This window comes from Halyomorpha halys, unplaced genomic scaffold, assembly GCF_000696795.3.
Source record: "Halyomorpha halys isolate HHAL.00 unplaced genomic scaffold, Hhal_1.1 Scaffold604.1, whole genome shotgun sequence".
Taxonomy (NCBI): Eukaryota; Metazoa; Arthropoda; class Insecta; order Hemiptera; family Pentatomidae; genus Halyomorpha; species Halyomorpha halys.
In genome coordinates, this window is record NW_027105224.1 from 288,210 (window position 1) to 302,297 (window position 14,088).

Here is a 14,088-nt window from a genome sequence, read left to right on the forward strand (position 1 = left end):
TATATTTTATTTATTTTTTAAATTTATTTTATAATTTTGTAATATTTCTTCTCCCCCTCCATCATGTATATTATCATTTATTGTTTACCTAATTTTAATATATTTTACACTGTTTACTTTAAAATTATTTTCGTTATTATGTGACGTACTTAGCTGCTATCTCCACTCCACCCAATACAAACGGTTCACTCTGACTTTGACTTCTGTCAAAACAGGTATAAATTCTGTCTCATCAATTTTCATTTCATTTTATTCTTTTCCCTTCTCATCTCTTAATTTGTACTTTCTTTAATATTTCTTCTCTTATCTTTCTGTTACTATTACCGTTTTCATTTATTGTTTATAACCTTTAATTTTTCTTATTAAATTTTACGTTTCATTGTATACCCCTGTTATTTTCCACATATGTTTTTTTTTGGTAACTATGTCAAGTGTTTGTATCTTTTTTAGCCCTGACGAAGCCCTGCAACGTAGGGCGAAACGTTGGCTCAATTAAAATAGTTATTACTATTTGAGTTTTATTTGACCGCACCCGGATCATATTCCATTCATTGATACTCATGGGCAATCAGCAATCTTCCAGTATTAATACATTATTCTTTTTTTTTTTTTAGTTTATGTACTTTTTTTGTTCTATTTTCTTTAACACTTTTTACAATGTATTACAATACTCTTTGATTAACTTAAGAATAATTAACCACTTACTCTGATGAACACAACAAGTCTGATATATTTTGATGATTTACATAAAATTTCGTGTGATACTCTTTTTTCACCTAAAAATTAAATGTATTTTGTCTTCATAATATATTTTTTATTTAAAAGATATTTTATGAGGCCTTTCTTTCTTTATTGTATTTTCATGAACTTTTGTTTTTTAAACGTATGGTAGGTTCAACGCATTGTACGATCTTATTCCAGTTTAATAGTAATTTATTTTCATTAGAGCTGTTTTATAGTTTCGAGATTATAAATTTATCACTTAAACTCAATGTTGGTATTTATTGTCGTTTGACATTTTTCAAATTTATCGTCAAATTATATTAATATGATTGCTGTTTTTGTAAACAAAAATCCGAAATTCAAAATGTTTTGTTTTCGGAAAAGTGGTTAGTCTTTTTTGTTTCTTTTAGTATTGCAAAAATACTTTTTTGTACTTTTGATTACTAGGTTTAAAACTTTATCAAGTTCTCCACTTTAATATCCTATACTGGATGTAAGACAGCGCCTACTTAGCCAGATATACTGTTACTATTTGCTTATTTATCTTCTACTTAGTGTACTCCTCGGTCCTAAAAATACGAAAATCGACTTTAGAGCTATTTTTGTTATTTCTTCTGAATTCTGATTGCATTTTGTATTTTTATCAAAATAATTTCCTAAATATTTTATGTATTCACATTGTTCTAAGTATATATCGGTATTTCTATTAGTAGTAATTTTAATTTCCAATTCATTTAGTTGGCTAACATTTGTTACTGAGTATGGGATGAATTAAGTTTTATATATTTATACACACACATACAAACACGTATATATTTAATTTAGTTTTATATTTGTTTGTAAGCTTTCAATAATATATTATATTTTGCATAGTTAAAGCTATTATCCATTTATTTTTACTTTACAATATTTTATATGACATTAATTTATTTCAAATGCTTGCTGTATTACTTATTTTCATGTCAATATGCTGCACTAAGACGAGTCTCATTTAATCGGTTGCATGTTTCCTTTAAGAGATATGTTATGATCGGTAATGCTTGATTTATCGTTTCATACCTTCGGCAATAGGATCCATAAATCTGTTTGAGAATTTTCGTTAGATTAAAAGCTAGCCGGATCGCAAAGGAGACAGTCTTTAAAAAATGTATCAATTTTTATTAATTAATATTTTTAAAATGAGGCTAGCTGTGATGGTTGATAACGTTTTCCCAAGTCATGGAAATATTTGTAAAACTTTTTTTGTTTTGACAGTGGCAGTATTTTCTTTAAGATGCTACCACAGGTGTGGATGAGGAGGGGATGAGGTAGTGGGGATTAGGTAAGAAGGCAGTAAGTGCTCGCCCGTTGCAGGGTGTTCGTGCAACCGATCAGCTGAGTCCAGGATGGGATCCAAGGTAGAATACGTCGACTCATCTCACATTTACGCCACAAATTACGTGAGGAACTCCAAGGCGATCGGGGTCCTCTGGGGCATCTTTACTATATGTTACGCCATCATTGTCGTTGTCGCCTTCCTCACACCGGAATGGATGGGTGACACATCTGATTCGGAGTATCCTGGAAGGTTTGGACTGTGGAAGATGTGCTTCTACGGAGGATCTACTGAAGAATGCCTGGGCTGGTTGGGTGATCCATCTTCTGTTCCTGGCCTCTTCTTTAAATTGGCCTCCGCCTTGGCTGCCTTTTCCATACTTTTGGCAGCTGCTACCATCCTAGCTATACCACTTTTTCTTTTCTTACCTTCGACTACACTTTTCAAGACCTCTGCCTGGCTTCAGACTGTTTCTGGTAAGTGTTATTTTTTCTGTATTTATGATTAATATTTTTTTTAAGTAATCTTATTTGATAGCCTAATCAAAAAAAAATTATTAATGTTGTTGCTACATTTTGATTCTGGAAGAACATATGATAATTTTAATTGGATTTGGTAATTAGTTAAATTTATTTTTATTTAAATTGTTTTGGTACCTAGATTAATAGAAAAATTATGATTTTTGAATGTGGTGATTAATAGTTAATTGCTGGTCAGTTTTAAAGGTCAAGAATATTATTTTATGTGGGAATATCCATGTCACCATATAACATAAATGATTGTTAATTAAGTGAATCATTGAATATTGATATCATATCATTATTAATAAGTATTATATTTATGAAGATTCTCAAATTTCTAGTTTCCATCTGCTGGATTCCTTCTTAATGAATTATACATCCAGCAATATGATGTTTGGTAACCGACTGTTCTCTTATGTATTAAATTCATTTGTTAAAGATAAATATAGCTATAAATATTATATTACTATTAATGAATAAAATACTTATACGATATCGAGTCTAATGGGCACGTTCATTCAGTGAAAGGATTGTTACAAAGTAATTTCACTCGAATATTAGTCGATTTATTTTTTATTTTAAAAGTTATTTGCAAAAACAAAAAAAAAAATGTGTTTAAACAAAGTTTTTTATAAAGGTTAAGTATTGTATGAATATGTTGCAAAAGACCTTGCATTGAGCAGTCTACTTATGCTTTTGTCCTTTCTTTGTTTCTTTCCTTTTACCTAACGCAAGGAGAAATCTTTGCCTTGTAAGTTTGTTCCCAGCTACTCAACACTTCATTTATTTTCTCTGATACAGTTAGTTTGCGGATTTTTCGCTTCAGTCGAAGATAAATCGGCATTGCTCTTTTCTCTTATTCTGTTCCATCATTATAACACTTAGTCTTCTTTCTATTAGATTTACATCACTTGACCAAAATATTCTCTGTATAATAATCAAAGGAACAGAGGGTATGTTACAATACTCGTGAGTATTAATTGCAAACCTGTTTGTCATTAGCATTATTTACACATGATTTTCAAGTACAATGAATTCTTTGTACTGAAAATTTGTTGTACGAAATCAAGTATGGTCCTACTGGAATTTCGGACACCATTTCGCATTTCAATGTTTATATTTGATGGTTTAGTTATGATTAGCATTTTTAAATAATTCTTTGACAAGTGAATTTACTAAATAATTTGAATAGATATTCTTAGTTAAATATTATTAAATAAATGATATACGGTCACTCTCATCATACTCGTAAAATTAGTCGCCCGTATGTTAAAGTACTACGAGTAGTTATCGAGTGTTCTGATTCTTGCAAGGTCTTTAGAAAATTTTCTAATTTTAAGACGTTTAATACCATTTTATTTTATTTTTTAGGTGCAATCCAATGTATTAAGAATGACATTTTAGGAAATTATATAAATAATGAAATTCTCAAATTCTCTTGTATATTATCGGCTTCCTAGCTTCACGCAAGTCTAGTTCCTCCTTTACCTCTTTTCAGTTTATAATGTGTTGTGTGAACGAGAATGTAAATAAAATAAAATATCGTCCATATTTTTAATCATGCTCATGTATGTTACTATATTTTTTGTTCCATAACTTTTGAAAAGTTTTCTTTCCTGACCATATTGTCACTATATCATTTTCTCTTGAATGTGATTTCTCAATATTTCACTCCTCATGAGTATGAGCACAAGATAGCTGTGATAAATGACTGAGAAAAAATTAAATTCCCATTCTCATGAAATCATGCTCCTGCTCAGATTTCCAGATAGACTTGTGAGAGAAGTTGGTAAATGAAGAATTTGAAATGTCAAACGGTGCCAAAAATAATTCATTAAACGGTGCAAGTTTTTGTACAGTTCACTGAAGGTCACGGAAGTGTTCCAAGATGATACCGACAATGAATGGTTATTATTAAAAAAAAAAATTCAAAACAGTAAAAATTGTTTTCGTTTATAATGATAAGAGATGGATAGTTGACTAAATAAAATAAATAAATGAGCATTTAATCATAGAAATTTAGCCAATTGAGATAATAGTATTACGAATTATAATTAGTTAAAAATAGTGAGAAAATTTATTAAATATATAAACAGTTAATAACTGTTTCTCTAATGAGGCCTAATCAGATAATTGTATCTTGAAAGCAAAAGTTTGCCAAAAATGGATTTATTTTCTTGTATAATATTTTAAAAAATAGTTGACAAATAAAGGAAAGAATAAAGTTTTTTCCGATGAGTGCATCTGAAATTGTTACTGATAAAGATTTTTAACCACGTAATAATACAAATGTATGGTGAAATTATAGATTTATCTGTTATGTTAGATAAATTAATATTAATATAAATATATATATTTATATATAGGAAGATGAAGGAAAGCTATTTCGAGTGACGTTATACTTGAATATTTAGTTACAATAGTTATATGATGGTGTTGGCAAGTAGTTTCCATAATTTTTATTTCTAAAAATCGTAAAATTTGTCACTTATCAGAAATAGCTGCTAGAACGTATATGAAAATGGATATGTATGAATTCTCTGGAACTATTTAGTAAAAATTGTTCCTTGAATGAACACATATTTCTCTGTAAATAAACATGTGTCTACAGAGAAATGTGAATATGAATATGAACTACAATCATAGTAAATTGAAAAATCTAGAAACTTAAATTTTGGCGGAAATGTGTAATTTTAGGTTTTAAAAACATGTATAAAATATTATTAGATTTCAGCTGAAAAACCTAGAATTCAGTAGAGCCGGAAAACCTCTCTTTCATCTGACTAATGTAAAAAACAGATAACTAACAAAAATAGAATGTTAAAAAATTGGATTTACCTTTGCTTGTCTGCGTTTATTCACAAAGTGGTTGAATTGTAACTCAAATTTGGAACTTGAATTTGCAATAACACGGCCTTATATCTTTTTATAACAAAAATTTCCCAAAACAGTTGTGTTTTTGTATCATTAAAGTCACAAATCTGTCATAGCCTAACCTTACGCGATACGTCAAATGGCAACGTAAGAAAGGGTCTTTGAAAAGCAAATCGTAAGAATTGGCAACGGGTATCCAGGAGATGCCGCACAGATTATGATTTTTAGACAAGATTTTACCTATTAGGGTAAGTTCCTTTTCCAAACATACATTGATTCGGTGGGAAACTATTCCGCCGCAAATCATCTACTTATTCAAAAGTCCTCGAACATTACCATTTATCAGTTCTGAATATAATATAAAAATATAACACTTTATTCTGGAACTAAATCTATTAAGAATTAGGTATAATGAAAAAATAAAATGAAAATACTTATTAGGGAAATAAATAAAAAAATGATCAAGTATATTTATATTTATTGAAAATATGTGCATATTAGGTCTACCAGAATTATCTATCTGCTTAGAAACTTTAATGTACAGTTAAAAGTTTGTTAATTTATGTGTTTGGGGGGGAGGAGGGGGTGGTGTAGAAGTTGAAATGAATAGGTGGACAACATCAGTGCATGGAGTAATATTATTAAAATACATGACATCAATATATATAACTTAAGTATTGGCGAAAGCAAAATGTCAAAAAAGAGAAGAAGGAATAAGATCTGACACGCTTGAACTGCTGTTAAATACTGGCTTTATTGGATTCAGTACGTCTCTTTATATACATTCGATCAGCTGTTCCCCTCAGTCAGCTGACTCAGACCGTAACTCCCCCCTACCAGTTTACGAACAATCCTCGTAAACTAATATTATATAATATAATAACATAGAAAACAAAAACAATTCCTAAAAAAATAAATTCCTGTATATATAAATACTAATATAATTATAAAAACTCACAAACTTCCTAAAATAATTGCTATATACATCATTTAAACCTAAGAGTAAAATTAAAGAACTCTTTACACAATACATAAATAGGCTAAAATGGACAAAAAACTACGTTTAAAAAAGTCAAAATAAACCATAAAGAAAAAAATAATTAATAGAATTATATTAATAACTAATTTTTCAGTAAAACAATCTAGTTTTTATCTCTTCAATATGGACAGTTCTCCTCTTTTTAGATTCTCTAATACTTTCTACAGTAACAATAATGCTTTCCCTAATAATTATCACCCTGAATGGACCCTCGTATCGCTATATCTCCTTACCCATGTTGGACCCCAACTTTCTGGGGGTACTTCGTCCCGATTTTGATCGCACCCACCCTGTCTGTGACCTTTAAATTCTCCCGCGCCTCCCTCCTGGTTTTTTCCTATTCCATTTTTCCTCGTGCCGTCTCCCATAACTTTCTTCGAGCAACATGGTTGTTGAGTATCTCCTCACCGTCCACTGCCGTGTCCTCGAAGCCCAAAGAGGATCTCAAATGGTGAAAACTCCGGAATGATTATATACCGCTATGCATTGGTCTACATCCGGTTCCAATCCCTTGTCGATCTGATATAGGCGTGCCATGAAGCCGCTCTATGCTTCCTCTGCTCTTGGGGTGCCCTGGTGTGTTGAGATGCCATGTTGCGTCCAGGTCCTTCATTTCTGTTCGAAGCATGGCATTGTCGAATTCTCAGTCTGAATCTGATGAGATACGCTCTGTAACTCTGTAAAATTGGAACCGAAATCGGAGAGCTGCCAACACAGCTTCCAACGACTTGTCCTACACACGGTGCGGCATTGCCGCCTTATTGTCAAGATCAATTACGGTGATCCATTAAAATCCTCTCCAAGTGTCGACCTGTAGATCGTTGAGCGGTAGGTATCTCCCCTTGTCTACCTTTTGGTGGGTGTCTGTCATACTTGGTGTGTAGACAAACTTTGGAGTTTCCTACAACATCTGTGATAGTCTTCTTCATCCCCCACAAAAAGTACCTTCGTAATGCTTGCAGGGTCTCTAAGATTCCGCGGTGATTTGTTTTGCCCTGATGCTATGCTAGAGTCACCTCTGGCGTTCGTCCTCCCGAAGGGTTTCCCCCGATGGACAGGACATTCCTATGTGTTCATCAAGTTATAGCCGCTTGGTCTTCTCACAAACGGTTTCATTCACAGGGTGACACTTTCCTCCAGTCGTGGAAGCATTATTCAACATTTTACAGATCTTATTAGATCAGGCTGCGACTAAATCGTCGTAATATTGCTCCTCCCATACTTGTTGCACTCGACTTTGACTAATCCAGTGGTTCTCGTCTTCCATATAATCTTCCGCCACTTGTAATAGATGATATCCTCTACTTCATCCATATCTACTGGTCTTCCTTACTCAGAGCTCTCGTAACACGAAGATTTCTCCGTATCATCTTCCTCCGCCACATTCTGTCCATCTACCTCTCTCGGCGCCCATTCTCGATGAAACTGTCTCACTCCTGACGGTTCCCCGTTGTCTTCTTGCAAGGCGTTCATGGTTATGGCTCGAGATAACCAATCAGCTACCACATTTTCTTTGCCTGGTTTATATGTGATTTCCATATTGTACTGTCCCAATAACTCCTTCCAACGCGTAATCCTGGCCGAAGACTCCTTCAATTTTCCCACCCATTGGAGGGGCCCATGGTCAGTGTGTGCATTAGACTTTCTCCCGAAAACCTAGGGCCTAAAGTGGTCAACAGCCCACACTATTCCTAAGAGCTCTCGTTCCAGTGTCATCTGGTCTTCGTCTCTGTCAGGCGCCTACTGGCGTACGCCTCTGGGCGATCTCCTTCAGCTTACTGAGACAACACCGCTCCCAGCGCGTACTCACTCGCATCTGTAGTGATAGTGAATTGCCGGGTGAAGTTTGGGAAAGCAAGCACCGGCTCCTGCTGCAGCTTCTCCAAGCACCACCTGATATTGTCTTCCACCATCGGAGTTATGATCTCCTTTCTTCAGAAGGTTGTTGTGTGGACCGAGATACTCAGCCATTTCTGGCCAAATCTCCGGTAATAATTTAAAGTTCCCAGCACCCTCCGAACTCACTTCACATCCCTAGGCACTGTCATCTTCCGGATACCTGCGACTTTATCCGCGTCGGGTTTAATTCCTTCCCTGGAAATCATGTGGCTCAAACAATTTATTTGTTCCTGTCCCAACGATGATTTCTCTCCCGATAATTTGAGCCCACATTGCCTAATTCTTTGGAATACGCTGTGTAAATGCTACACGTGTTCTTCTTCGTTCTTACTGAACATTCGGAGATCATCAATGTAAATCTGACAGACGGATTCGTCAATACCTCTCAGAAACTCGTCCATCAGGCGCTGAAGGTTATAGGGGCGTTTTTGAGACCAAACGGCATCCTTGTAAACTCATAATTGCCCCTCTCAAATATGAATGCCGTCTTATGTTGATCCTTAGGATACAGTTTTACTTGATGATATCCAGAGTGTTGAATTCCTTTGCTCCTCTCAGTATTTCCAAAATATCTTCAAATCTGGGGATCGGATACTTCTCATATACGTCATTCTCGTTCAGCTTCCTGTAATCTATTACCACCCTATACTTTTCAGTAGTTTCACCAGACACGCTCTTCTTTTTCACTGTCTACAACGGAATATTGTTCGGGAAACTACTGTCAATAATTATTCCCTGATGTTTTAAACTTTGAAGCTCTTTCCGGATATGGTGACGTAGCGCCTGCGGGTATCTCCTCTCTTTCACGTATATCATTTTGTCTTGTTTTAGTGAGAACCGTACTCCCGGTCGTCCCGAGCTTGTCCTCTTCTTTAAAAAAGATATCTTCATATTCCCTCCTAAGGCTTCGTCTCCAGTCCTCGGCCTGATTGATTTCTCCAACCCGAGCGCCCGCGTTCTTCCGCTGAAAATGACATTTGTAGATTTTTCCTCCAAAGTTAATCTTACATTTTCCCTGGCTATTCCTAAACCAAGCTCCCACCTTCCCTAGTAGGTCACATCTCATAACCACTTTGCATCCCTTAGGTATACTTCCTACCATATGTACCTGCAAGTTTTCCTTACTGAATCCCCACTGTGTCAACCCTATCTTCACCTCCCCCTCTACTTCACAAGGGCCACCTAGGCTGATTAATTTACATTGGCATTCCCGAATCTGGTATGACCTCTCTCCACTACACAACTTTTCTAGGGCTTCTTGGCACATGATGGTGTTGGAACTGCCGGTGTCTACCAGGCACCTCACTTTTGCTATCTCTATAGTGATCACTCGCTCAGCTATTCAGCAGTGTGTGGTCGCCTTTTTGACGAAATCCCCTTCATATGTCTCGCGTCTACCTCTCACCAGTTCCTCGCCTCCATCCACCTTTGTCTCCTTGTTTCCACTCCCCTTGACTAACTCGGTTCCGTGGTTCTTCAGCTTCTTTTTCAGTCTCCGACGTTCCCGATGTTTCCGTCGATTCATCAGATGGTCTACTCAACCTCCGGTTGCTTCTCCCTATCTGTTGGGCTTTGATTTCCATTGGTTCACCCCGGCCCACATCTCTTCTTCGGTACATGTATGGGCACTGTTTGGCTATGTGCCTTTCATTTCCACATTCAAAACAACTTGTGCGTGGACAGTGGGCCACTAAATATCCTACTTCCTCCTACGCCTCAGCATCCTCACTGTCGAGCGGGTGTTCGGTTGTCTTCGCTTCAATTCGGCTTATTAGTCGATCACCCCTTTTAAAAAGTGATTTAATTCTCCGGTCTCTCCTGTGAATTTTTTGAAGTCCGACACCGCCTTCCTCAGGTCCTGGGCGGTTGCCGTACAGACCTTAATCCATTCCAGCATCGTGGCATGAGCTTGCGCTAAAGAGACTTCCGGTATTGGCTCCATCTCCGGGTTGAATGCAGCTATAGTCTGGTTGTCTAGTGCTAGAAGTTGGTTGGCTGCAGCTAGAAGTGGGTTGGTGAAATTCTGACCTTCGATGTTTAGAACAGGTGCTCTCACTATTACGTTACAAAGAAAAATAAATAAATAAAATTTCTTCATTCTAAAATTTGTATTGGTATTGAAAGATTTCAGGTTTCGGCACCACTTAAGTAACGGCGAAAGCAAAATGTCAAAAAAGATAATTCCTTCTTCTCTGAAGATCTGTTTGTTTGTTTATTCAGAAATTAAGGCGTAAAACCCACCGGTCATCAACGCCAACATCCCACTCATACGCACACCCAGAGTTCAATTATATAAATGAAAAAAAAATACATATATATTTATGTATAAAATAGATAGATAAAAATACATAACATATAAAAAACCAAACACATAATATATAAAGTATACAAAAAATACATAATATACAAAAAAGCATATATATATATTTGATTGGCCTCTGATATATTCGAAGGTATACCCAGTTCATTTATTCTTCTAGTGTTGAAAACACACTCTTCGAAGATATGATTTATTGTCATTCTTTGATTACATTTCTGGCATCTGGGTGGATCCTCCTTTGTAATTAAGTGAAGATGTGTAAGCCTGGTGTGTCATAGTCTTAGGCGTGTTAATACAACCTCCTCTCTACGGTTGCCGCGACTGGAGCTGCTCCATGCCTTGACATTTTTCTTAATCGGCTTCAATTTATTTGGCGGGCTGCTGTCCCACAGTGCCTGCCACTCCTGTAATATGGCTTCTCTTAGTGGCCGTGCAAGCTCCGATGCTGTCAAGAAAGCTTTACTTGGTCCCGGAAGGTTGAGCGCCTTTTTTGCTCCCCTATCAGCCATTTCGTTGCCTCTAATCTGACACGCTTGAACTGGAGTAAAATACTGGCTTTATTGAGTTCGGCACAACTCTTTATATACATTCGATCAGCTGATCTCCTCAGTCAACTGACATGGAAGTAACAGCTGACTCAGACCGTAACTTTATATATATGTACATAAGTTAAGTTACAGCAAGAAGAGACTTAATTTTTAAAAAAAGTAAAAGGTATATAGAAGAACACTCTGTGAACGTCTTGATCAGCTGATCTAGTCGATAACCTTTGTCAGCTCACATCTCACTGAGGCCGTAACTCCTCCCCACCAGTTTACGAACAGTCCTCGTAAACTTATATTGTACTTTCAAATGCACTTTCTGAAAGCAACTTCTAGCTTCTAGTAGCATTTTATTTTTAACGAAATTGTTAAACTCAAGACATAAATTTGATATGCTGGGACCGGAATTGGTTAAACATGTATTTAAATGCGTTGTAAGCAGACGCTGTTGACTCAACTATTCTAAAAAAATTATTAATAACAAAATTAATACCTGAGGTCTATTAAGGACTAGTAATATTAAATCTGGCTATGCATATTTGAAATATTTCAATTTTTTTCATCGACTATCAAGTATCATATTACATTTAAATATTAACAACATATCGAAACATGGTAACCAGTTCTCTTCTCAGATTTATGTATAATAATAGAATTAATATCTAAAAAGAGACTATTTTTTTGTAAATATGCTTCTGACCAAACTATTATTATTTAAATAATTATTTTGACTTAAATAAATATTTTTTTAACAAATAGGTTGATCCTGTTTTGTCTTACTTAGAACATAGTGATATTTTATTCTATTACTTCTCGTTACTGTTTCTTGTTTCATCCTGTTTGCATTGTTCAGAAATTTCATTATTATTTACCTACTACTAAAACGATTTATCATTACAGTAAAATAACTATTGTATATGATATAGCATTTGGGGTGCATAATTCTAAACGGTACTTAGATTCGGTTATGGAACCTGACCATTCACTTTCCATTCTACTTTGAGTTGAAATTAATTCTCCATTGTTTCTGAACCATTTTCATATAGTTTAAGAAAGAAAAACTATGACTATGTTTTATTAATAGCTTTTTCGTCTCATCATAATTTGCATCGTTACGATAGTCAAAAATATATGACGATTGCCATGACAACTATTGAAACACGAACATATTTATTTTCTACATCAATTAAATATCAAATTCATTCATAGTCTATTTGTATCCATTGTTTCTCATTTCTACTAGAGATGGATAGATATTTTGAATTGACAAAATTAAAGGTACTTTAGAAGAAGATGTTTTGAAAATGTGGACTATTTCAAACAGGATAAGATCACGCTGGTATTAAATATTGCGTATTCATACATTAATATGATGATTGAGGTGTAGATAGTTGACCGTAGATTAATGCTTGAAGAAGTTTGTCGGGGGGTGCGGTCAGCAAAGAACAACATAAATAAACAAAACCATATTTATTTATGGTGTTCTTTGCTGACCGCACCCCCCGACAAACTTCTTCAAGCATTAATATGACGAGTTTGATCGGAATAGTTCGAGCTGTTTTGTAAAAAATTATGAAAAAGTGTAAAATTTATAGTATTTTGTGGCATGTCGATTTTAGCATAAATGTAATATCCCAGGCACATGCTTGTCTTGGATAAGTAACTTCAGTTTTGTGTAACTTTTCGTTTCTGAACTAGGTTGTTCATTTATTTTTCTCAGTGGACTCGGTGGACATTTAACGTGTATTATACTCAGGTTCAAAAATTTTCATGATAGCCATACTTCCACATTTATTTCATATACAGGTAAGAAAAAGTGAAAAAAGTAAAATAGTTTTTAATAATAAAAAAAAAAATGGTAGCTTCCCTTCCACCAACGATTATGTGAACTATTTATGCGACAATAATGTTGAAAATTGCAGGACATGACAGAAGAACAATATTAGTTTATCACTATTGCAATTAAATTTCCAAATTAAAAATTTCCTGCTAATGTCCAACGGGACAGTACCCTGAAGGAGGGTAACCGGGGTAAGCCCGCCACTTGTTGAGAATTGCAAAAAATTAATTTCAGTTTATAAAAAAACTAAATAAGAGATACTGTTTCAGTCGCTTGTTTATATCATCCTCCTCGATTTTTTATTGTTTTTATTTTTCGGCGCTCATGTCAAAGGTCGACACTATAAATACATTCTACTTGCAGAAAATGTATACTCAATTCATTGCTACTTATAAGGATTACAAAAAAAAAAAAAAAAAAAAAAAAAGAAAAAGTGGCGCGACACTCCTTTCAAGGAAACTTATGAAGGTTAATATCAATAACGTGACTGCAATTACTGTTTTGCAGTAAACTTCAAAACACCGCGTACTAACCTAATAATATTTATTTAAACGAAAAAATAAATTTGTTATCAGTTGACGAAAGTTGCATTGCATGGATAATCATTTGACAGATGGAAGTATTTGTGATTAGGAATGATATATAAGTAGGCTTCTCGTGGCGCCCATCATGTCCGCGTACTTCCTAGATTTCTTGGAATGCAGAGGTGTATTGCTAGTCAACTGTATTATTACAGTGTATTGCTTATCAACATGCGTGTAGCTGGCGTTTTAATGCATCCAATGATAAAATATTGACAATTACTTCTTTTAAAACATATTCAACCAATTTATCATTATTACTGATAATTTTTTTATATTATTTCCTTTTTTAAGTAATGTAGGTGAGGTTTAGTGTGAGACTGGTAGCTTACCCCTATTTTTATGCCAATCGTTTCAAGGGGTGTAGAAATTTGAAAAAAAAATGTGCCATAGTTTGATATCTTTTCTTATTTAATATTTTATAATATTTCGAA

The 14,088-nt window shown here is 34.7% G+C and overlaps 1 protein-coding gene across 1 annotated transcript in view; it reads left to right on the forward strand.

Moving 5' to 3' along the window:
- The first annotated feature begins 2,047 nt into the window (after positions 1-2,047).
- Tmhs (Tetraspan membrane protein in hair cell stereocilia) overlaps positions 2,048-14,088 on the forward strand; it is a 66,538-nt gene continuing 54,497 nt past the window's right edge. The window contains exon 1 of the mRNA XM_014426962.3: positions 2,048-2,514. Coding sequence (XP_014282448.1) covers positions 2,109-2,514 — 406 coding nt within the window. The 5' untranslated portion in view covers positions 2,048-2,108. The remainder of the gene's footprint in view (positions 2,515-14,088) is intronic.